Here is a 21,740-nt window from a genome sequence, read left to right as displayed (position 1 = left end):
GGTCGCCACACTACCAGCAGGACGTGGCGGCTTTGGAGAGGGTACAGAGGAGGTTTACCAGGATGTTGCCTGGTCTGGAGGGCATTAGCTATGAGGAGGGGTTGGAAAACTCGGATTGTTTTCACTGGAACGACGGAGGTGGAGGGGCGACATGATAGAGGTTTACAAAGTTATGAGCGGCATGGACAGAGTGGATAGTCAGAAGCTTTTTCCCAGGGTGGAAGAGTCAGTTACTAGGGGACATAGGTTTAAGGTGAGAGGGACAAAGTTTAGAGGGGATGTGCGAGGCAAGTTCTTTACACAGAGGGTGGTGAGTGCCTGGAACTTTCTGCCAGGGGAGGTGGTGGAAGCAGATACGATAGCGACGTTTAAGAGGCATCTTGACAAATACATGAATAGGATGTGAATAGAGGGATATGTTCCCCGGAAGTGCAGAAGGTTTTAGTTTAGGCAGGCATCATAATCAGCGCAGGCTTGGAGGGCCGAATGGCCTGTTCCTGTGCTGTACTGTTCTTTGTTCTTTGTTCTTTGTCAGGAGGCTTCACAACTCTCCCTGATCTTGTTGTCAGACTTGGAAGATCAGTCTTTGTACTCTTGTTTCTTGACTTGGAAGGCCTTCATTGAGATTTGTAGTATCCAGTGCTTTCTGAATGTTAGGATCAACATCTGGTTCATCCAAATGTGACTGATTGACGTCTTTGATGAATAGAAGTAATATTTCACCTGTTTCTTCTTATAGTACCTTCTGAAGTATGTACTAAATAAGATCTCTGTTGATTATCATCTCTCTGGATGATTACTTCTTCTTGCTTTGGTCTCATACCCAGATCTTTTCTGCTTCCATCATCTTGGGTAGTTTCTGGTACGATATCTCCTGTTATAAGCTTCTACATGAACAAAACAAACATACAAATTAGGAGCAGGAGTAGGCCATTCAGCCCCTTCGAACCTGCTCTGCCATTTAATAAGATCATGGCTGATCTGATTGTGGACTCAACTCCACTTTCCCACCTACCCCAAATAACCTTTGACTTCCTTGTTTGTCAAGAATTTTGCTACCTCTGCTTTACAAATAATCAATGACGCTGCCTCCACTGCTCTCTGGGGAAGAGAGTTCCAAAGACTCACAACCCTCTGAGAACAAAAAATTGTCCTCATCTCAAGCAGACTCAGTGTACTTGTGAAAGGAATGCAGAAAGTTAACATGCAGGTACAGCAAGCAATTGGGAAGGCAAATGGTATGTTGGTCTTAATTGCAAGTGGATTGGAGTACAGGAATAAGGAAGTATTGCTGCAATTTTACAGGGTTTTGGTGAGTCCACATCTGGAATACTGTGTGTAGTTTTGGTCTCCACATTTAAGAAAGGATATAGTTGCATTGGAGGCGGTACAGCGAAGGTTTAGCATCTTTTTACTAAGCGATACTATATTTGGTCTTATGTCCTCCTTGACCTGCAAATAATTCAGAAAGTCTTTTTGGAAATGACTGCTGAATTCTTGCAGCTTAATTTTTTTCCACTTTACTGATAAGATGAAGCCCGTTGAGCCTTCTCAGCCATTCAATTAGATCATAGCTGATCATCTATCTCAACGCCACATTCCTGCTCTATTCCCATATCCCTTGATGTTATTAGTATCCAGACTGTAGCTTTCCTTTGACCTTCAGTTCAATTCTGAGTTTCTGTTGGTTGCAGGCAATGCATTGATAACCACGGCTCGTTGCCTGATAAAACTGTTAAGCTTGCGCCAGTATCCATTTTAAAGTTGGTGAAACGTCCGTTAACATATATATCTGCAGTCCAGAAAGCATGATTAGGGTCATGTTTTTTATTATTCGTTCATGGGATGTGGGTGTCGCTGGCTAAGACAGCATTCATTGCCCATTCCTAATTGCCCTTGAGAAGGTGGTGGTGAGCTGCCTTCTTGAACCACTGCAGTCCATGTGGGGTAGGTACACCCACAGTGTTGTTAGGAAGGGAGTTCCAGGATTTTTACTCAGCGATAGTTGCTATGACCAGGTGAGAAATATACCTAGGGGTCTTTTGCTGTTTTTACCTGGTCTTATTCTAACAGGGTTTCATTTTAAACACACTGTGCTTTGAGTTTTCCCTTTGTGAATTCTTGTTCACAGATTTCCAATTATAAGGCAAAGAACTGAGCACACCAGGTTTTTCTTAGGTTTAAAGAAGAAAAAATTAAATTTATTAAACCTTAAACTTAAACACTAATACAGTTAACACCTACAGAAATACAACACGCCCACGCTAGCATGCACATGCAATACACACATGCAAATAGGTGCAGAAAAGAGGAGAGGAGAGGAGAGTACAGAGGTGTTTGAGGCAATTTCAGAAGAGTTTCTTGTTTCCTGTACTTTGAGCTCACTTGATTGTAGGTTGTCCTGCTTTTTGTTGCGGCCCATTATTCTTAAACCTTGTTCATGTGGAAGACTTTTTTCTCTTTGAGGTTCACGTGTTTTCACAAGATTCAGTTCACTGAGATGAGCAGGCAGGAGAGCAGTCTTCTCAAACCAGGAAGCAGGAGCTTTTTGAGTTGGAAGTTCAAATCTCAACAGCCAGCTGGTCATGTGATTAAAACTGATCACTTCTTCTTTGTTCGTGAATTCTGCAATCTTACCAGTCAACCTGGAATGCTAGCTCCCTCTACCTTCAATGTCTGGTAATAAAAAGTCCATTGTTGGTTGAATGGGTCAGGGCATGGTCCTTTGTCCCTTGTTCCAACTCTGCTAGTTACTATGTAAATGTCTTTCCAGTTAGGGGCTTGCAAGTTTAAGTGGCAAAATCATGTGTGCCTCAGTCTTGGCAGGTGGGGGGTTTGCCTGACACAGTGAAGGAACAGTGAAGGAAAGGATGGTGTGTGGCTTGGAGCGGAACTTGCAGATGGTAGTGTTCCTATGCATCTGCTGCCCTTATCGTTCTAGGTGGTAGAGTTCACGGATTTGGAAGGTGCCGTCTAAGATGCGTTGCTGCAGTGCATCTTGTAGATGGTACACACTGCTGCCACTGTGTCTGTGTTGAAGGGAGTAAATGTTTGTGGTTGGGGTGCCTATCAAGCAGGCTGCTTTGTCTTGGATGGTGTCAAGCTTCTTGAGTGTTGTTGGAGCTGCACCCATCCAGGCAAGTGGAGAGTATTCCATCACACCCCTGACTTGTGCCTTGTAGAGAGTGGACTGGTTTTGGGGAGTCATGACGTGAGTTACTCACCACAGCATTCCTAGACTCTGACCTGCTCTTGTCGCCACGGTATTTATATGGCTACTCCAATTCAGTTTCTGGTCAATGGTAACCCCCAGGATGTTGATACTGGGGGATTCAGCAATCGTAATGCCAATGAATGTCAAGGGGAAATGGTTAGATTCTCTCATGTTGGAGATGGTCATTGCCTGACACTTGTGTGGCATGAATGTTACTTGCCACTTATCAGCCCAATCTTGAATATTGTCCAGGTCTTGCTGCATTTCTACAAGGACTGCTTCAGTATCTGAGAAGTTGTGAATGGTGCTGAACATTGTGCAATCATCAGCGAACATCCCCACTTCTAACCTTATGATTGAAGGAAGGTCATTGATGAAGCAGCTGAAGGTGGTTGGGCCTAGGATACTACCCTGAGGGACGCCTGCAGTGATGTCCTGGGAGTGAGATGATTGACCTCCAACAACCACAACCATCTTTCTTTGCGCTAGGTATGACTCCAACCAATGGAGAGTTTTCCTCCTGATTCCTATTGACTCCAGTTTTGCTAGGTGCCATATTTGGTCAAATGCTGTCTTGATGTCAAAGGCAGTCACTCTCACCTCACCTCTGGAGTTCAGCTGTTTTATCTAAGTTGGGACAGAACCAAGGTTGAGTGCAATTCTGCTGCTGTTGATCACCCACAGCGCCTCATGGATGTCCAGTTTTGCATTGATAAATCTGTTTGAAATCTATCCCATTTAGCATGGTGGTAGTGCCACACACCACAATGGAGGGTACCCTCAATGTGAAGACCGGACTTCGTGTCCACAAGGACAGTGCGGACTACATGATGCACTGCAACAACGCACCTATGCTCCTTCAATAGCACCTTCCAAACCCACGATCTCTACCACCTAGAAGGATGAGGGCAGCAGATGCATGGGAACACCACCACCTGCAAGTTCCCCTTCAAGTTACACACCATCCTGACTTGGAACTATATCACCATTCCTTCACTGTTTCTGGGTCAAAATCTTGGAACTCCCTCCCTAACAGCACTGTGGGTGTACGTACACCATATAGACCTCAGCAGTTCAGGAAGGCAGCTCACCACCACCGACTCAAGGGCAATTCATGATGGCCAATAAAAGCTGACCTTGACAGTGATGCCCACATCCCATGAAAGAATGAAATAGAGATGACTTGCACAATGGTGGAAATTTGGACCCTAATTTCATATCCCAAGAGGTCATGGGCTAGGCTGGTGAGCCCTGTTCCATTGGTATGTTAGGAGGTGGGAGTGCATTGTTGGGATGAAGCAAAGGAGGTTTTATGCTGTACTTCCCTTGTGCTGATGCTGGATTGGACCATGTAGAACTGGTTCAGGTCATTATGGCTGCTGAGATTTGTACCAGGAAGTTTTGGTCCACATGTACAATTTGCATTTATACAGCATCATTAGTTTGTAAAACGTCCCAAGGTGCTTCACAGCTTCACAGGAAGATTACCAGACAAAATGATGAAACCGCAACACTTAATTAGATATTAGGGCAGGTGACCAAAAGCTTGGTGAAAGAGCTAGCTTTTAAGGAGTGTCTTAAAGGAAAGAGAGGGAGGTAGAAGGCAGAGAGGTTTAAGATGGGAATTCCAGACCTTAGGGCCCAGGCAGCTGTTCCTATTCATTCCCCAATATCTCCAGCTGCTGTTACTATCCTTGGATTCTGATTTAGGATTTCACAGAATTGTTACAGCACAGAAGGAGGCCATTCAGCCCATCATGTCCACTCCAGTTCTCTGAAAGAGCAATTTACCGAGTGCCATTCCCCTACTTTCTCCCCACAGCCCTGCACATTCTTCCTTTTCAGATAACAATCCAATTCCCTCTTGAATGTCTCAATTGAACCTGCCTCCACTACACTCTCAGGCAGTGTATTCCAGATCCTAACCACTCGCTGCACAAAAATGGTTTTCCTCATGTTTGCCATTGCTTCTTTCGTCAGTTACCTTAAATCTGTGTCCTCTGGTTCTCGACCCTTCCGCCAATGGGAACAGTTTCTCTCTATCTACTTTGTCTAGACCCCTCATGATTTTGAACCTCTATCAAATCTCCTCTCAACCTTCTCTTCTCTAAGGAGAACACTCCATCAATGAGGCAACAGAACCAAGATTATCCAAACATTTGGGACTATAAAATCCAGATAGAATTTAAAAGGGTGGCCTGGGCTTTGCTGGAGCTGAATTACCAGAGATCTGGGGCTGGAGCTGACCCAGAGGTACAGTTTGGAAGGAGCTTTATCCTGCACCTAATTCAATGCTGTGACTGGCCTTGAATTGCTTGATAGTGCTGCTAAAATGACAACTGCTCGATTCTCCAGCATTCCCCTTCGCTAAAGTCTTTCAGCAGCATCTCTGTTAACAGGTCGAACTTGGCATGTTAGAGGGATTTTGATTCATGTTCACATCTGTCTGTCTCTTGTCATTCTGGGCAGATAGCATCCACAGACGCCATCATAAAGATCCTTCACGAGTGGGAGATCAGCACAACTGTGGCCCTGGGGGAAAAGATGGAAGCTGAGAGACAGCGAACTTCGGCAGCTGAGAAGAAACAGAAACTAGAGGAATCCAACAGGTCAGAAGTGACCCATCTGGTCATAGGCTGGTGGGCAGTTGTCTAGCAGACACACACAGTGGAAACTGCTCTCTCCATTGGAGCAGCTGGTAAACATGTGCCCCACAGCAGAGTTCAGATATACTGATCAGGGGAGGCCCCAACTCCATCCTTGAGTCTCTGCTGAATTCAATTGGAGGGGGTGGGTGGGGAGTGGCTGAGGAAGGGGGAGGGGGGCTGCCTGGTCTCACTGCCCTGAAATAAGGCAGGGGAAAATCCAGAAAGGGTTTGAAATCCCAATCAGTATTGAATGTGTCAGATCATGATTGCCTGTGTGTTTGTGTGTATGTGTCTACTTATAGAAAAATAGGAAGATAGGAGCAGGAGTAGGCCATTCTGCCCATCGCGTCTGCCCCTCCATTCAATAAGATCATGGCTGATCATCCACTTCAATGCCTTTTTCTCACTCTACCCTCATATCCCCTTATGTCATTTGTATTTAGAAATCTGTTAATCTCTGCTTTAAACATACTCAATAACTGAGCTTCCACAGCCCTCTGGGATAGAGAATTCCAAAGATTCACAACCCTCTGAGTAAAGAAATTTCTCCTCATCTCTGTCCTAAGTGGTTTCCCCCTTATTTTGAGATTGTGTCCCCTGGTTCGAGACACCCTAACCAGAGGAAACATCTTAGCTGCATCTACCCTGTTTATCCCTTTAAGTATTTTGTAAGTTTCAATGAGATCATCTCTCATTCTTCGAAACTCCAGAGAATACAGGCCCAGTTTCCCCAATCTCTCTTCATAGTACAGTCCCACCATCCCGGGAACAAGTCTGGTGAATCTTTGTTGCACTCCCTCTATGGCAATAATATCCTTCTTAAGGTAAGGGGAGCAAAACTGCACACAGTACTCCAGGTGTGGTCTAACCAAGGTTCTATACAATTGCAGAAAGACTTCACAACTCCTGTACTCAAATCCTTTTGTGATAAAGGCTAACATACCATTAGCCTTCCTAATTGCTTGCTGCACCTGCATGTTAGCTTTCAGTGACTTATTGAAAAGGGCACCCAAGTTCCTTTGTACATCTACACTTTCTAATCTCTTATCATGTAAGAAATACTCTGCACATCTATTCCTCCCACCAAAGTGGGCAACCTCATATTTTTCCACATTATATTCCATCGACCACATTCTTGCCCACTCACTAAGTCTGTCCAAATCCCCTTGAAACCGCTTTGCATCTTCCTCACAAAACACATTCCCACCTAGTTTTGTGCTGTCCACAAACTTGGAAATATTACATTTGGTCCCCACATCCAAATCATTGATATATATTGTGAACAGCTGGGGTCCAAGCATTGGTCCCTGCGGTACCTCACTAGTCACAGCCTGCCAATGTGAGAATGTCCCGTTTATTCCTACCCTCTGCATTCTGCCTGTTAACCAATCCTTGATCCATGCCAGTATATTACCTCCTATCCCATGTGCTTTAATTTTGCTCACCAATCTCCAGCGGGGGACTTTATCAAAAGACATCTGAAAATCCAAGTATACCACGTCCACCCTTGATCAATTCTGTTAGTAACATACTCATAAAACTCCAACTGTCAAGCATGATTTCCCATTAAAAAATCCATGTTGACTCTGCCCAATCAGATCATTATTATCCATTTATCACATCCTTCAGAATAGATTCTAGCATTTTCCCAATGACTGATGTAAGACTAACAGGTCTGTAATTCCCTGTTTTCTCTCTCCCTCTCTTCTTAAATAGTGGGGTGACATTTGCAACCTTCCAATCTGCAGGAACTGCTCCAGAATCTATAGAATTTTTGAAGATGATCACCAATGTATCCACTATTTCTGTAGCTATCTCTTTCAACACTCTGGGATGTAGAACATCAGGTCCTGGGGACTTATCAACCTTCAGCCCCATTAATTTCTCTAATACAACCTTCTTAATAATACTAATTTCCTTCAATTCCTCATTCCCCCTAATCCCTTGGATCTCTAATTCTGGGAGATTTCTTGTATCTTCCTCAGTGAAGACAGGCACAAAGTAATCATTTAGCTTCTCTGCCATTTCTCTATTCCCCATTATAAATTCTCCTGACTCTGCCTGTCATTGACATACGTTTGTCTTAGTCAAACATTTGCTTTTTACCTGAAGAAGCTTTTACAGTCCATTTTTATATTATTTGCTAGCTTACATTCATATTCTGTTCTCCCTTTCTTTATCAGTTTCTTCATCCTCCTTTGCTGTATTCTAAAATCCTCCCAATCCTCAGGTTTACGACTATTTCTGGCAACTTTATAGGCCTTTTCTTTTAATCTTATACAATCCTTAAAGAACAAAGAACAAAGAAAATTACAGCACAGGAACAGGCCCTTCGGCCCTCCAAGCCTACGCCGATCCAAATCCTCTATCTAAACCTGTCGCCTATTTTCTAAGGGTCTGTATCTCTTTACTTCCTGCCCATTCATGTATCTGTCCAGATACATCTTAAAAGACGCTATCGTGCCCGCGTCTACCACCTCCACTGGCAATGCGTTCCAGGCACCCACCACCCTCTGCGTAAAGAACTTTCCAGGCATATCCCCCTTAAACTTTTCCCCTTTCACTTTGAACTCGTGCCCCCTTGTAATTGAATCCCCCACTCTGGGAAAAAGCTTCTTGCTATCCACCCTGTCTATACCTCTCATGATTTTGTACACCTCAATCAGGTGCCCCCTCAACCTCCGTCTTTCTAATGAAAATAATCCTAATCTGCTCAACCTCTCTTCATAGCTAGCGCCCTCCATACCAGGCAACATCCTGGTGAACCTCCTCTGCAACCTCTTCAAAGCATCCACATCTTTTTGGTAATGTGGCGACCAGAACTGCACGCTGTATTCCAAATGTGGCCGAACCAAAGTCCTATACAACTGTAACATGACCTGCCAACTCTTGTACTCAATACCCCGTCCGATGAAGGAAAGCATGCCGTATGCCTTCTTGACCACTCTATTGACCTGCGTTGCCACCTTCAGGGAACAATGGACCTGAACACCCAAATCTCTCTGTACATCAATTTTCCCCAGGACTTTTCCATTTACTGTATAGTTCACTCTTGAATTGGGTCTTGCAAAATGCATCACCTCGCATTTGCCCTGATTGAACTCCATCTGCCATTTCTCTGCCCAACTCTCCAGTCTATCTATATTCTGCTGTATTCTCTGACAGTCCCCTTCACTATCTGCTACTCCACCAATCTTAGTGTCATCTGCAAACTTGTTAATCAGACCACCTATACTTTCCTCCAAATCATTTATGTATATCACAAACAACAGTGGTCCCAGCACGGATCCCTGTGGAACACCACTGGTCACACGTCTCCATTTTGAGAAACTCCCTTCCACTGCTACTCTCTGTCTCCTGTTGCCCAGCCAGTTCTTTATCCATCTAGCTAGTACACCCTGGACCCCATGCGCCTTCACTTTCTCCATCAGCCTACCATGGGGAACCTTATCAAACGCCTTACTGAAGTCCATGTATACGACATCTACAGCCCTTCCCTCATCAATCAACTTTGTCACTTCCTCAAAGAATTCTATTAAGTTGGTAAGACATGACCTTCCCTGCACAAAACCATGTTGCCTATCACTGATAAGCCCATTTTCTTCCAAATGGGAATAGATCCTATCCCTCAGTACCTTCTCCAGCAGCTTCCCTACCACTGACGTCAGGCTCACCGGTCTATAATTACCTGGATTTTCCCTGCTACCCTTCTTAAACAAGGGGACAACATTAGCAATTCTCCAGTCCTCCGGGACCTCACCCGTGTTTAAGGATGTTGCAAAGATATTTGTTAAGGCCCCAGCTATTTCCTCTCTCGCTTCCCACAGTAACCTGGGATAGATCCCATCCGGACCTGGGGACTTGTCCACCTTAATGCCTTTTAGAATACCCAACACTTCCTCCCTTCTTATGCCGACTTGACCTAAAGTAATCAAACATCTGTCCCTAACCTCAACATCCGTCATGTCCCTCTCCTCGGTGAATACCGATGCAAAGTACTCGTTTAGAATCTCACCCATTTTCTCTGACTCCACGCATAACTTTCCTCCTTTGTCCTTGAGTGGGCCAATCCTTTCTCTAGTTACCCTCTTGCTCCTTATATATGAATAAAAGGCTTTGGGATTTTCCTTAACCCTGTTTGCTAAAGAGATTTCATGACCCCTTTTAGCCCTCTTAATTCCTCGTTTCAGATTGCGCCTACAATCCCGATATTCTTTCAAAGCTTCGTCTTTCTTCAGCCGCCTAGACCTTATGTATGCTTCCTTTTTCCTCTTAGCTAGTCTCACAATTTCACCTGTCATCCATGGTTCCCTAATCTTGCCATTTCTACCCCTCATTTTCACAGGAACATGTCTCTCCTGCACACTAATCAACCTCTCTTTAAAAGCCTCCCACATATCAAATGTGGATTTCCCTTCAAACAGCTGCTCCCAATCGACATTCCCCAGCTCCTGCCGAATTTTGGTATAGTTGGCCTTCCCCCAATTTAGCACTCTTCCTTTAGGACCACTCTCGTCTTTGTCCATGAGTATTCTAAAACTTACGGAATTGTGATCACTATTCCCAAAGTAGTCCCCTACTGAAACTTCAACAACCTGGCCGGGCGCATTCCCCAACACCAGGTCCAGTATGGCCCCTTCCCGAGTTGGACTATTTACATACTGCTCGAGAAAACCCTCCTGGATGCTCCTTACAAATTCTGCTCCATCTAGACCTCCAACACTAAGTGAATCCCAGTCAATGTTAGGAAAATTAAAATCTCCTATCACCACCACCCTGTTGCTCCTACATCTTTCCATAATCTGTTTACATATTTGTACCTCTATCTCACGCTCGCTGTTGGGAGGCCTGTAGTACAGCCCCAACATTGTTACCGCACCCTTCCTATTTCTGAGTTCTGCCCATATTGCCTCACAGCTCGAGTCCTCCATAGTGCCTTCCTTCAGCACAGCTGTGATATCCTCTTTGACCAGTAATGCAACTCCTCCACCCCTTTTACCTCCCTCTCTATCCCGCCTGAAGCATCGGTATCCTGGGATATTTAGTTGCCAATCATGCCCTTCCCTTAACCAAGTCTCAGTCATAGCAATAACAACATCCTCCCAGGTACTAATCCAATCCCTAAGTTCATCTGCCTTATCTACTACACTTCTTGCATTAAAACAAATACACCTCAGACCACCAGTCCCTTTGCTTTCATCATCTGCTCTCTGCCTACTCTTTCCCTTAGTCACGCTGACTTCATTATCTAGTTCCTTACAGACTTTAGTTACTACCTCCTTACTCTCCACTGACCTCGCTTGGTTCCCATCCCCCTGCCACATTAGTTTAAACCCTCCCCAACAGCGTTAGCAAAAGCACCCCCAAGGACATTGGTTCCAGTCCGGCCCAGGTGTAGACCGTCCAATTTGTAATAGTCCCACCTCCCCCAATGTCCCAAAAATCTGAACCCCTCCCTCCTGCACCATCTCTCAAGCCACGCATTCATCCTGACTATTCTTTCATTTCTACTCTGACTATCACGTGGCACTGGTAGCAATCCTGAGATTACTACCTCTGAGGTCCTACATTTTAACTTGGCTCCTAACTCCCTAAATTCTGCTTGTAGGACCTCATCCCGTTTTTTACCTATATCATTGGTGCCTATGTGCACAACGACAACTGGCTGTTCACCCTCCCCCTTCAGAATGTTCTGCAGCCGATCTGAGACATCCCTGACCCGTGCACCTGGGAGGCAACATACCATTCGGGAGTCTCGTTTTCGACCACAGAACCGCCTATCTACTCCCCTTACAATTGAATCCCCGATGACTATAGCCCTTCCACTCTTTTCCCTGCTCTTCTGAACAGCAGAGCCAGCCACGGTGCCATGAACCTGGCTACTGCTGCCTTCCCCTGGTGAGCCATCTCCCTCAACAGTATCCAAAACGGTATACCTGCTGTGGAGGGAGATGACCGCAGGGGACAACTGCGCTGCCTTCCTGCTCTTTCTCTGCCTTTTGGTCACCCATTTCCTTTCTCCCTCAGCAATCCTAATCTTCGGTGTGACCAATTCGCTAAATGTGCTATCCACTACCTCCTCCTTAACTTCCTTTGTTATCCACGGTTGACTGAGATTTTTATGCCTTGAAGGAATGTATCGTTGCTGTAAACTATGTAATATTTCTTTAGAGACTATCCATTGCCGATGTACTGTCATACCTTTTAATATATTTTCCCAATCCACCTCAACCAATTTGCCCCTCATAACTTCATAATTTCCTTTGCTCAAATTTAACACCCTGGCTTCAAATTGAACGACCTCACTTTCAAACATCATGTAAAATGTGTTTTTTGCATGTGTGTCTTTGTGTGTACTTATGCATGTATGTGCATTTGTGTGTGTGTGTGTGCCCTTACGTTTGAGTGTGTGCGTGTGTGTGTGCATTTGTGTGTGTGTGTGCCCTTACGTTTGAGTGTGTGCGTGTGTATGTGCATTTGTGTGTGTGTGTGCTCTTACGTTTGAGTGTGTGCGTGTGTGTGTGCATTTGTGTGTGTGTGCCCTTACGTTTGAGTGTGTGCGTGTGTATGTGCATTTGTGTGTGTGTGTGCCCTTACGTTTGAGTGTGTGCGTGTGTGTGTGCATTTGTGTGTGTGTGCCCTTACGTTTGAGTGTTTGCGTGTGTGTATATTTGTGCTTACTTATGCTTGTGCACATTTATTGATATATGGGCGTGCGTGACATTTACTTATGAGACTGAATTAAGGGACAAGAGGAATGCAGGAGACTGCTCAAGATGTGGACAGCTAAGCAGAATGGCAGGTTGGTACAGGCACAATTCAATGCAGAAGGATGTGAAGGAGATTCTCGACAAAAAGTCATGGGCCAGGTTGCAAAATTTCACAACACTTACTGGAACAAATTCTCTATGGAGTCATGGTGCATGCAGCAGGAATTCACCAGAGTGACTCATGAATGAGGCGTCATGGTTAGGAAGAACATAGCATTGGTGGTACAACCATTTTAGTGTCCCTCTGATTTGTTGTTGGACAGGACCACTTCTGTCCAGGCATGAGCTGTCGTTGGTTTTGATGTCCTGGGCCTCTGGCAGGTGTTGGTCCAGTTGACTTCCCATTGGGAAACCCCAGATATTGCTGTGTGATGTAAATGGAAGAGAGAACCAACACAATGGGTATCTGCCCCTGTTACCTGACCTTAATGCCCATGGAATGGGTATTCATGGAGTCATACATCAAGGAAAATTAGTCCAGTGGAACTGAAGGTTGAGGGGGAATCTAACAGAACTTTGAAGAATATTAAACATTGACCATTTTACCACAAGGGGCCATTGAGGCAGAGACTATAACTTGATCTTAAAAGGGAGTTGTATTAGTATTTGAAAAGGAAGAATGGAAAATGGTAAAGTAAAGGGGAATGAGATTTTAGTTGAAGCCTCAGTATGGATGCGAGGTGGAGAGTGATCTCCTGTGCTGTAAAACCTGTGATTGTATAACCTGAGATCTCATTTCTCTCCTCTCTAGGATTCAGAATCAGGTTTCAGAAATCACAAAGGAACTGACCCAATATCAGCATGAGGTAACTGTCTTGCCAGCATTATACCACCAAGTGGAGACAGAAACAGAGTTAATGGGCTGGATTTTGTTCCCAGCCTAATGTCGGGTTTTGTGGTACAGAACCCAACGCTGGGATTCCCGATCTTCCTGGTGGTAGGACTGCAAAATCCAGCCCAATGATTCAGATCTGTGACCTTTCAGCACAAGGGTTAACGTCCTGAAATGTTGATTCGACTTCTCTCTCCACAGATGCTGCCTGACCTGTTGAGTGTTTCCAGCATTTTCTGTTTTAATTTCAGATTTCCAGCATTGCAGTATATTACTTCTGTTATTCCAACTCCCTTCAGCAACTTTCTGGAACATGATGACCACCTCTGGCTCAGGGCTTTGGAGGGTTTCTATGACCAATAGGAAAAGGATAGGATGTGGCACAATCCTGTCACAACCTTGGATTATCCCTCCATTTTGCCTCAGATTCTCATCCAACCCTCTCAATTCCCTTACGCTTTCATTTGCGAATATTTCTTCCATTTTCCCCAAGATTTTTGTCCCTATAATCTTTTGCTGGTCATTTTGTTTTGTTTTATTTCATCTTTTAACTGAAGTAATGCTAGACGACGAAAGACCAGGGTCCATCTATTTCATTTTCTACCATCCTGGTAGTCACGCGACACAACAATAATGGAGTTATTGACCAACCAATCTCGAACACTTAGTCTAAAACAGAGCCAGACATGAGATGTGGAAAACCCCCAGTGGGGGAGAGCTTCCGGAACCAGAGGTTCAAACTCACCTCTTCCTCATGAGTTACACTCATGACACATCACATCTTAAATTAGTTATAGACTGGGTCCCAAAATATAATTTACTGGAAGAAATTTATAATTGCCTTTGATTAAAGGAATGAATGCAGAGTCAGTACTGAGGGAGCACCACACTCTCGGAAGGTCAGTACTGAGGGAGCACCGCACTGTCAGAGGGTCAGTACTGAGGGAGCACCGCACTGTCAGAGGGTCAGTACTGAGGGTGCACTGCACTGTCGGAGGGCCAGTACTGAGGAAGTGCCACACTGTTAGAGGGTCAATACCGAGGGTGTACACTTTCGGAGGGGCGGTACTGAAGGAGTGCTGCACTGTTGTAAGGGTAGTACTGAGGTAATGCTGCTCTGTTGGAGTGCTGTACTGTTAGAGGGTCAGTACTGAGGTGCATTGCACTGTTGGAAGGGCAGTACTGAGGGAGTGCTGCATTGTTGGAAGGGCAGTACCGAGGGAGTGCTGCACTGTTGGAAGGGCAGTACTGAGGGAGTGCTGCACTGTTGGAAAGGCAGTACCGAGGAAGCGCCGCACTGTCAGAGGGTCAGTACCGAGGGAGCACCGCACTGTCAGAGGATCAGTACTGTAGGAGTGCTGCACTGTCGGAGGGTCAGTGCTGAGGGAGTGCTGCTCTGTTGGAACAGCCTTGTTTTGATGGGACAATAAACAATGGCCTATCAATGATTCATGTTCACTATGAAGGAGAACATGTTCGCTGTCACAGAAAGCAGTTGAGGCCAAAACACTGAATATTTTCATGAAGGAGTTAGATATAGCTCTTGGGTCTAAAGGGATCAAAGGGTATGGGCGAAAGCAGGAACAGGTTACTGAGTTGGATGATATCAGCCATGATCATAATGAATGGCGGAGCAGGCTCGAAGGACCGAATGGCCTATTCACACTCCTATTTTCTATGTTTGTGTTTTCTATGTTCAGTTGTGCTGACCAGCATTAATCCTTTCACTCACATACAAGTTAGTTATTCTATTAACTCACTGCTGTTTGTGGGATCCAGCTGTGCAAAAAATGGCTGCCAAACGGGCTGGATTTAGTGAGCTGGTGGGCTCCCGGCACTGGGCTGAAAAGATGGTGGGCATCCCACCTCAGTTATTCAGAGCCCTCCGCCCCCAGCTCTATTTAATGGCACCCGGGCAACTAACCGGGTGCCCAGCGCTGGGAGCCCCATCCTTTTAAGAACAGGGATCCCAACTCCAAGAGCCGCCGGCTAAGCACAGGGCCAGCAGCTCAGTAGTATCAACAGTATCACTGGGAGTGGTGACCACTGCTGAGACTGCACCAGGCCTGGGACCCAGTCCCAGTGCTGGAGCCTGGACCTCAGGTAAGTGATGCGGGATCTCCAAGGCCAGATCGGTAGATGATGTGAGGAAGGGTGGGCTCTGAGTGCTGAGGAGGGGGATTCAGGGAGGTGGCGTGTTTTCTGCTGGAGGCCCTCTATGCCCATTACCCATATTTCATTTCTCAGTGAGCTACGGTGTTCCATCACTGATGTATTTATAAAAATAGCCATGTGTTGATACAGCACATCCATCATGGTTTCACATATAATGCATCATAAGCTATGTTGTTCTGTGGGTAAACACAGCTATTATTGTGCCGAAAATAAGATCAAGTATGGAGTAATGAGATGACTGAGCATTTCTTATTTTATTGAGAGATGAATGGTGCGCTTGGAGCCTTGAACAGTGCCATGCTTCTGTTGCACCTGCCCCACAATTTAATGTCTGAGCTGAAATGTGGTATTGAACCAGACCTACACAGGAAGGAAAGATAGGATTTGCACAATAATTTCAAAGTGCTTTCAAGCAGTGTTTCTCAAACTGGGGTTTGCAGAATCCCGGGTTTTCATAGAGACTTTCTGGGGGCGGGGGTTGGTTGGGGGCGGGGGGGGGGGTTGGTCTGTGAAATAATCAAGCAGTACACAAGGGAGCAATGGGCGGAGACGGCTTGGTGTGAGCCTGGAGCAGGAGTAGACAGCGACCATCACATCTTTAGTGCAGTTTAGACTGGCTGTGTCACCTCCAGAGTGGGGGAAGCGTGGATGGAGGAGCATTGAGAGGGGCAGGCAGATTGCCAGGTAGCCCTGCAGATACCAAGGCTGTAGGAGACGGCAGGAAAGTTCTGCCTTATTTAAGAGGGAAATAGTGAATATTTAAGTACTATGTACAGTAAAAGCTCCATTATCTCGGCAGGCGATGGTGTGGTGGTAATGTTAGTCGACTAGTAACCCAGAGCCCCAGACAAATCCTGTGCAGACATGGGTTAAAATCCCACCACAACAGATGGTGGAATTTAAATTCAATTAATAAAGCTGAATTAAAAAGCTAGTCTAGTGGTGACCATGAAACCATTGTCGATTGTTGTAAAAACCCACCTGGTTCACGGATGTCCTTAAGGGAAGGAAATCTTCTGTCCTTACCTGGTCTGGCCTACATGTGACTCCAGACCCACAGCAATGTGGTTAACTCTTACATGCCCTCTGAAATGGCCTAGCAAGCCACTCAGTTGTACCTAACCGCTACGAAGTCAATAAAAAGGAATGAAACCGGACGGACCACCCGGCATCGACCTAGGCACCGGAAACGACAATGGCAAACCCAGCCCTGTCAACCCTGCAAAGTCCTCCTTACTAACATCTGGGGGCTTGTGCCAAAGTTGGGAGAGCTGTCCCACAGACTAGTCAGGCAACAGCCTGACATACTCATACTCACGGAATCATACCTTACAGACAATAATCCAGACACCACCATCCTGTCCTGTCCCACCGGAAGGACAGACCCAGCAGAGGTGGCGGCACTGTGGTGTACAGTTGGGAGGGAGTTGTCCTGGGAGTCCTCAACATTGAAACCGGACCCCATGAAGTCTCATGGCATCAGGTCAAACATGGGCAAGGAAACCTCTTGCTGATTACCACCTACTGTCCCTTCTTGGTTGATGAGTCAGTACTCCTCCATTTTGAACACCACTTGGAGGAAGCACTGAGGGTGGCAAGGGCACAAAATGTACTCTGGGTGGGGGACTTCAATGTCCATCACCAAGAGTGGCTCGGTAACACCACTACTGACCGAGCTGGCCAAGTCCTAAAGGACATAGTTGGTAGACTGGTCTGCAGCAGGTGGTGAGGGAACCAACAAGAGGGAAAAACCGACTTCACCTCATCCTCACCAATCTGCCTGCTGCAGATGCTTCTGTCCATGACTGTATTGGTAGCAGTGACAACCTCACAGTCCTTGTGGAGACTGAGGGGACCCACCATCGTGTTGTGTGGCATTACCACCGTACTAAATGGGATAGATTTTGAACAGATCTAGCAGCTCAAAACTGGGCCAAAATAGAAGTTCACCCAGGTATTGAGCATTAGAGTCATAGAGTCATTTATGGCATGAGTCCATGCCAGCTCTCTGTAGAGCAATCCAGTCATTCACATTTCCCTGCTCTATCCCCTTAACCTGCAAGTTTATTTCGTTGAAGTGCCCATCCAATTTCCTTTTCAAATTCCAGGTCATTATCACTTGCTGCGTAAAAATGTTCTTCCTCACAATCCCCCCTGCATCTCTTGACTAAAACCTTCAATTTGTGCCCCTAGTCCTTGTACCATCAGTTCATGGAAACAGTTTTTCCTTATCTAACCCTGTCATAATCTCAAACACCTCTATCAAATCTTTCCTTAACCTCCTTTGCTGCAGGGAGAATAACACCAGTTTCTCCAACCTAACCTTGTAACTAAAATCACCCATCCCTGGAACCATTCTGGTAAATTTTCTGTGCACCCTCTCAAGGACCCTCACATCCTTTCTAAAGTGACCAGAACTGGACGCAATACTCTGGTTGGAATCTAATCAGTGCTTTATAAAGGTTCAGCAGAACTTCCCTGCTTTTTTACTCAATGCCTTACTCAATACCACTCCTTTATCCTCCCTGCTGTTCTCACTGGGCTCTCGGGGGCCACTCCTTTATCCTCCCCACAGAGTCTCACTGTGCTCTCGGGGGCCACTCCTTTATCCTCCCCACAGGGTCTCACTGTGCTCTCAGGGGCCACTCCATTATCCTCCCCACAGGGTCTCACTGTGCTCTCGGGGGCCACTCCTTTATCCTCCCCACAGGGTCTCACTGTGCTCTCGGGGGCCACTCCTATCTCCTCCCGACAGGGTCTCACTGTGCTCTTGGGGGCCATTCCTATCTCCTCCCCACAGGGTCTCACTGTGCTCTCGGGGGCCACTCCTATCTCCTCCCCACAGGGTCTCACTGTGCTCTCGGGGGCCAGTCCTTTATCCTCCCCACAGGGTCTCACTGTGCTCTCGGGGGCCACTCCTTTATCCTCCCCACAGGGTCTCACTGTGCTCTCGGGGGCCACTCCTATCTCCTCCCGACAGGGTCTCACTGTGCTCTCGGGGGCCATTCCTATCTCCTCCCCACAGGGTCTCACTGTGCTCTCGGGGGCCACTCCTATCTCCTTCCCACAGGGTCTCACTGTGCTCTCGGGGGCCACTCCTTTATCCTCCCCACAGGGTCTCACTGTGCTCTCGGGGGCCACTCCTATCTCCTCCCCACAGGGTCTCACTGTGCTCTCGGGGGCCACTCCTTTATCCTCCCTACAAGGTCACACTGTGCTCTCGGGGGCTACTCCTTTATCCTCCCTGCTGTTCTCACTGTGCTCTCAGGGGCCACTCCCTTATCCTTCACGCAGGGTCTCACTGTGCTCTCACACTTGGGGGCTGATCCTTTATCCTGCCTGTGAGAGAAATTAAATGAAGGGTCCGTCGCTGTGATTTTTAATACATTTGAAAAGGAATCTTTCGACCAAAAAAAGTTTGAGAATCACTCCTTTAATTCAATGACGTGCGTAGTCACTGGTAACATTGGGAAACACAGCAGCAAATTTGTGCACAATATCCTACAAACAGCAATCAGATACATAGAACATAGAACATTACAGCGCAGTACAGGCCCTTCGGCCCTCGATGTTGTGCCGACCTGTGAAACCATCTGACCTGCACTATTCCATTTTCATCCATATGTCTATCCAATGACCACTTAAATGCCCTTAAAGTTGGCGAGTTTACTACTGTTGCAGGCAGGGCGTTCCACGCCCCTACTACTCTCTGAGTAAAGAAACTACCTCTAACATCTGTCCTATATCTATCACCCCTCAACTTAAAGCTATGTCCCCTCGTGTTTGTCATCACCATCCGGGGAAATATACTCTCACTATCCACCCTATCTAACCCACTGATTATCTTATATGTCTCTATTAAGTCACTTCTCCTTGTCCTTCTCTCTAACGAAAACAACCTCAAGTCCCTCAGCCTTTCCTCGTAAGACCTTCCCTCCATACCAGGCAACATCCTAGTAAATCTCCTCTGCACCCTTTCCAAAGCTTCCACATCCTTCCTATAATGCGGTGACCAGAACTGCACGCAATACTCCAGGTGCGGCCGCACCAGAGTTTTGTACAGCTGCAGCATGACCTCGTGGCTCCGAAACTCGATCCCCCTACTAATAAAAGCTAACACACCATATGCCTTCTTAACAGCCCTATTAACCTGGGTGGCAACTTTCAGGGATTTATGTACCTGGACACCAAGATCTCTCTGCTCAGCTACACTACCAAGAATCTTCCCATTAGCCCAGTACTCTGCATTCCTGTTACTCCTTCCAAAGTGAATCACCTCACACTTTTCCGCATTAAACTCCATTTGCCATCTCTTAGCCCAGCTCTGCAGCCTATCTATGTCCCTCTGTAACCTACAACATCCTTCGGCACTATCCACAACTCCACCGACCTTCGTGTCATCCGCAAATATACTAACCCACCCTTCTACACCCTCATCCAGGTCATTTATAAAAATGACAAACAGCAGTGGCCCCAAAACAGATCCTTGTGGTACACCACTAGTAACTAAACTCCAGGATGAACATTTGCCATCAACCACCACCCTCTGTCTTCTTTCAGCTAGCCAATTTCTGATCCAAAGCTCTAAATCACCTTCAACCCCATACTTCCGTATTTTCTGCAATAGCCTACCGTGGGGTAGGCTATACATGACCAGATATTTCCCTGCTCTACTTTGAGGGAGAGGATATAAATTGGTTTAATGTTTTATTCGAATGATGGCAGCTCTAAACATGCAGTGCTACCTCAGTACTACACTGAAGTGTCTGTGGAGTGGTACTGAATCTGACTAGCACTGTTAAATTCAACCTTTGGTGTTATATTTGGCTAGGAGGGTGATAAGCTCAACACCCAGTCTGTACTGTGACAGCTAAAACAGGCCTGGGAACCTAGTGACTGAGACAGACCTCCTATTTCTGCTCCCCATCTATTGACAGCAGCCCTTTGTTGTGGCCCCAAGCCTCCAGTAGCCACATCAGTTCACTGTCTAGTCTGACACATCACAATTTTCTAATTGGAAAGGTCTTGGAACCTATCAATCTACAGAACAGAATGCAGCATCAGCAATCAGCTCTAGTCTGGGAGCTAGATGGAGGTAAAGTGCAGTGGGTGGTGGATTTAATAATCACTGCGGGTATCAAGTAGTGAGTAACACTTCAGGAAACTTTGCTAAATAGCACCTCCAGCATTTGGTTTGTTAATGTCCTGAGCCATGTATATAGTCCAATACTGGAATACAACTAACAAATTAACTCAAGGTCATTCTCTCCTCAGCTACAGAAAGCCTACTGTGAGCTCAACAAACGTATCACCGAACATGACAAGTGTGTTCGAAAAAACATGAGTAAAACTGACATCACGCTGCAGGTGAGTCAGGGCTTTGGGGAGGCACGAATCTCAGAATGTCCTGGAGTAGGACCCTGTCTCCTTTTCCACCTCTTTCTCCCTCGCAGTATCTCTCCCTCTCTCACTCTGGATCCCTCTCTCTCTCTTTGTCACTGTCTCACTGTATCGCTTTGTGTCTGAGTATTTATCTCTCTCTCTCTTTTTTTATTTTTCTGTCTATCTCTTTGTCTCAGGGCTGAATTTTGAAGAACTCCCAATGTCGGGGGTCATGGTGGGAAAATGCCTCCGGCAGAGGCCCGCCACCTGGAAGACCCAGCTCGATATTGCCAGCGGCAGCTAGGTCTGGTGGCTGGCCCCCTGCCATTCGGCGACAGGAGTCAAATTTAGATATTTAAATAAATTTAAATGAACCATTAAATCACCTTCTTGGTCCTGCTGTCCGTCGCAGAGTGATATTGGTGATGGTGGCTGGCACTCCTGTCTGGGGATCCGAGGCGGAATACTGTTGGGGGTTTGGGGGGTGGTGGGGAAAGCAGGTAGGTTTTTCAGTGCTGGGTGGGTGGGGAATGGCATCAGAGTAATTTCATTGGTCTGGGGCATGGTGTGAAGGAGTAAAGTTTGATGTTTATGAACTTTGTGGGGGGGAAGGTCACATGCACAAGGTAAGTATTTCGGGTGGGGAGAGAGCAGATAATTAAATCTATGATTGTTGTGGAGGTGGGAGAGGGGCAAGATCAATTTAATTTTATAAAATC

General features: G+C 46.1%; 1 protein-coding gene across 1 annotated transcript in view; it reads left to right on the top strand.

Moving 5' to 3' along the window:
- LOC137381269 (IQ motif and ankyrin repeat domain-containing protein 1-like) overlaps nt 1-21,740 on the top strand; it is a 312,943-nt gene that overhangs the window by 244,545 nt on the left and 46,658 nt on the right. The window contains exons 9-11 of the mRNA XM_068053609.1: nt 5,684-5,823; nt 13,384-13,438; nt 20,914-21,006. Coding sequence (XP_067909710.1) covers nt 5,684-5,823; nt 13,384-13,438; nt 20,914-21,006 — 288 coding nt within the window. The remainder of the gene's footprint in view (nt 1-5,683; nt 5,824-13,383; nt 13,439-20,913; nt 21,007-21,740) is intronic.

The sequence above is a fragment of the Heterodontus francisci genome, chromosome 2, assembly GCF_036365525.1.
Source record: "Heterodontus francisci isolate sHetFra1 chromosome 2, sHetFra1.hap1, whole genome shotgun sequence".
In the NCBI taxonomy this organism is placed as follows: Eukaryota; Metazoa; Chordata; class Chondrichthyes; order Heterodontiformes; family Heterodontidae; genus Heterodontus; species Heterodontus francisci.
This window is presented reverse-complemented; position numbering and strand designations above follow the sequence as displayed.